We start from the raw sequence: 4,430 nt of genomic DNA, 5'->3' as shown, positions 1-4,430 counted from the left end.
TATTCAGATTTTGCATTTCACTGTTCTTTATTCATTTTGAGCAATACTGAATCTGTTTTTTGTGGAAGTGAGATGAGTAAATGCACATTCACATTTAGTCTAGAACTAACCATACATAGGGAACACAATAAATGCCTCTGTACTTTCTCCCGATTTCTCTCAACATGGGGACCGGAGAACTCTGTCAATGCATGGGAAAACATATATTCGATATTTTCTTGTAAATTAAAAAGTAATGCGTAGGGATGTAACGATTCACTCAACTCACGATTCACGATTTTGATTTCATGATTATTTTTAACAAAATTAGATTATACCGTAAATGAAAAGGTGTCCTTTTATTAGGCCGGCGCCCGGGGAGCAGTTGGGGGTTCGGTGTCTTGCTCAAGGGCACCTCAGTCGTGGTATTGAAGGTGGAAGAGAGCGCTGTACATTCACTCCCTGCCGGTACGAGACTCGAACCCGCAACCTTGGGTTACGAGTCCGACTCTCTAACCATTAGGCCACGACTTATATAGCATTATATAACATTTTGAGCCTTTCTATTTATGTTTTCAGTTTTAATTTTAGTCATTTTGTTATGTGATTTTTTTATTCATTTCAGTTTTAGTCATTTTAGAACTTAAAATGGTTTGATTTCTGTTTGATGACAGGGCAGCATTCATAGCTTTTTGTTTAAGTTTTTCATCTAATATTTATACTTTATTTCAGCTTCATTTCTATTAACAAAAATGATTTTTAATTTAGTTACAATACAAATAACAAATACAGTAACACTGGTTGTGGACAAAATTAACTACATTTTTTTTTAGCAAGTTTTAGTAATTTTGGTTTAAAATGACAAAAATGTTTTTGAACATAGAACGTATTTCTATTTGGATTTATTTTTATTTTAGTTTTAGTCATTTTAGTACTTCGACATATTTTATTTCAGTTATTCAGTGCATCAATTTCTAATTTTCATTTAAGTATTTCATTTAATATTTATATTTTATTTTATTTCAATCAGTTTTCATTAACAATATCAACACTATTCGACGAGTAGCTAATAGTAGCAGCACTACTAACTTAACTGTTTTCAACAGTTTTTCAACTTTTTTATTGTATTTAGTATAAATCTTCCTTTTCAAGTTTGATGCGGTCACAGATTGTTAAAAATTAAGGAATTAATTTAATTAATTTCATTGTTTTATTTACTCGCAAAAAAAGTCTCTCCTTAAATTATAAATTAATGAATTTTATAGTTATATTTTCTATTTGTTTGTTGCTTATAGTGTACTAAGCAATGAAGCAACTGTACTTCCACCCTGTTCAGTATTATTTATGTAGTATTACAGTGTTTATTAATATTTTGAAATAACTTGCATTTTTATGTTGGTCAGTTTTAATCTGAAATTTAGTTTAAGTTTAGGTAAGTTTGTCATGTGCTTTTGACATTTTTATTATTTATTTTATACTTTTAATGGTTTTAGTTAATAATAAGAATAGCATGAATCCGGTTTTCATGCTTCTTGCTTGTCGTGTGTTTTCTCAGGCGGCTCATTCAGGCATTTCTTGTGGCAAGTCTGTAAGGAGCGTGTGTGTATATATATATACATATATATAAACTGTACTGCAGATCAGAGTTCTTATAGTAAACTGAAACTAAAATAATAATTAAAATTAAAAAAAACATTTTTATTACTTGAAATAAAATAAATGGTAACTGAAATAAAAAGGCAACATTTCTCATTTTTGTTTCACTTCATGTACTTAAAATAACTAAAATTGAAATAATTAATTAAAATTGAAATTAATAAATTTTAATTAATGAAAATTAATTTTAAAAAACTATGTAGACAAACAAAAATACTAAAAATGACAAAAAACACCCAACAAACTTACAAAAATTGTAACAAAAATTAAAAGGAAAATGGAAAATATAAATACTGATTCCACATAGTATTATAGTTTTTATTATTTCAATTATATTAAAATAGCACTGCTGCTGATAATATATTAACGAAATAAAAGGCCACTCAAGTGACTTAAAGAGAAACACTTTCATGACTGTTTCTAAACACACTTAAGTACACTTTTAAAAAGTGACCTTTGTAATAATGTCAAGTTTTATTTTACATTTTAAATCATTGTTTTAATAATCTTTTAAAGCAATATAAAATGCTTAAAAGAAGTACACTTATTTGGACTTTGACTAACATACTAAATCAGTAGCTTATCATTTGATATCAGATTTTAAAGTTAATATAATGTAAATGTACTTAATCACAGCTTCATGATGAATGTGTAACTACACATATATTTAAATACATGACATTCAAGTTTTAACAGAAATGCATTAAAGTATATTTTAGTTTGGTAACACTTTATTTTAAGGTGTCCTTGTTACACACGTTACATGTTCTTACTATTATAATAACAATAAATCATGCATAATTAATTACATGCAAGTAACCCTAATCATATAGTAAGTACATGTAGTTAATTAATATTACTCAGTACTTAAATGTATAATTACGGACACCTTAAAAGAAAATGTAACCTTTAGTTTACCATAAATTGTTGTTTTTAAATTAGTGTACCATAAATTATGAAATGACATATAAAAATGTACTTACTTCCTATATAAGTAGATCATAAAACACTGTAAAGTTCAATTGCATTTAACGTCAATTTAACTATAATACATGTCATATAATTGCAATTGACATGCAATTAAGTGTCAGAAAGCATTACGATCGGTGCATACTTAAATATATAATTTCCCTAATAAGTGCACTTTTTAAAAGGATGCTGGTGTACTTCTTTTGTTCTCGTATCGTCACAGTTGGCCGATGAGGCGGAGCTGGAAGCGTTGTGTGCTGAAGTCTCGTCGCAGAGCCACTTGAGCGAGAGCCCGGATTCACCGAGCCGTCCCTGCTGCACATTCACTTACATCACCATGACCGGAGAGGAAGTAGAGCTGTGCCACGGAGGAAGTGACATCGCTGTCAGGTAGGAGCCATCGACCGACCTGTTTAAAGGGACGGTTCATCATTTACTCACCCTCAATTCGTTCCAATCCTGCATGAGTTTCTTTCTTCTGTTGAACCTAAAAGAGGATATTTTAAGGCAGAGAGGCTATTTACATTAACTCCACCTATCAACATGTGATTGAGATTGAGTCAGTCTTACAAAAGACGGCTGTGAAACAACATCTCCAGTGGCATAGATGGTGAATCGCATACCGTAGTCTGTTTGGTGTGATCGACCCGCCTTTTGCCGACCTCTTTCTTCTCCCCTTTCAAATCTCATATGTGACCCTGGAGCACAAAACCAGTCATAAGGGCCAATTCCTCGAAATTGAGATTTATACATCATCTGAAAGCTGAATAAATAAGCTTTACATTGATGTATGGTTTGTTAGGATGGGACAATATTAGAGATACAACTATTTGAAAATCTGGAATCTGAGGGTGCAAAAAAATCTAAATATTGAGAAAATCATCTTTAAAGTTGTCCAGATGAAGTTCTTAGCAATGCATATTACTAATCAAAAATTAAGTTTTGATATATTTACGGTAGGAAATTTACAAAATATCTTCATGGAACATGATTTTTACTTAATGTCCTAAAGATTTTTCGCCATAAAAGAAATATTGATAATTTTGAGCCATATAATGTATTGTTGGCTATTGCTACAAATATACCCCAGCGACTTAAGACTGCTTTTGTGCTCCAGGGTCACATATCACATCGGAAAGGCATTCATTTTCAATAAAAATATAGGAAATAATCAAAAAGTTGAAAATAAAGTATGGGGATGGCTTTATTGTCCCAATAAAGTGGCATCCATTTAATAATTTGAATTAAAATTATAATTTACAATCAGTATGTTATTATTGTATCCTGTTTTGTAATGTACTATAATACTGAGGTGCAGATATTTGCCACTATTTGCAATAATTAGTATAAATAGCAGAAAATCCTGCTATTTGTACATAGTGTAAATAGTATCTCTCACTATTTGCACATAGTGTAAATAGCATATCGCTAATAATTTTTTTTCTTTTTTTGCCATAATTTAAAATGTAACCAAACAGCTGACGGTAGCCATCGACTTCCATAGTATATAAAAAAATAAAAAATACTATGGAAGTCAATGGCTACCATTTTTGGATGAATTATCTTAAGCTTAAGTTTTACTTTATATTGGACTCAGAAATGGATGTACTGTGCTTGTTGCAGGGATTCTTGAGCAAAGAAATGCTAAGTGCTTTTTAAATGTGTTGGGAAGTTAATATATAGAGGATCTCTAATGCATGTAGTGGCGTGCGTGTTTGTTCAGCTGGGAGAATAGAGATGTGTATGTGCGAGCGGTGCGAGATCTGCGCCGGCGGGAGCTGCAGAATGTGGAGTGTATGTCGGCCGTCCGCATAGCATATCGCTAA

The 4,430-nt window shown here is 31.2% G+C and overlaps 1 protein-coding gene across 1 annotated transcript; it reads left to right on the top strand.

The window, feature by feature from the left end:
• Positions 1–2,789: 2,789 nt before the first annotated feature.
• Positions 2,790–4,430, top strand: LOC107726185 (probable E3 ubiquitin-protein ligase HECTD4; the record flags this gene model as incomplete). Its single annotated transcript, XM_016535705.1, has 2 exons — positions 2,790–2,994; positions 4,328–4,430. Coding segments are annotated over 2 exons (308 nt in total), but the record flags the coding sequence as incomplete, so codon positions are not given.

This window comes from Sinocyclocheilus rhinocerous, unplaced genomic scaffold (genome assembly GCF_001515625.1).
Source record: "Sinocyclocheilus rhinocerous isolate Xijiao unplaced genomic scaffold, SAMN03320098_v1.1 scaffold1898, whole genome shotgun sequence".
Classification (NCBI taxonomy): Eukaryota; Metazoa; Chordata; class Actinopteri; order Cypriniformes; family Cyprinidae; genus Sinocyclocheilus; species Sinocyclocheilus rhinocerous.
This window is presented reverse-complemented; position numbering and strand designations above follow the sequence as displayed.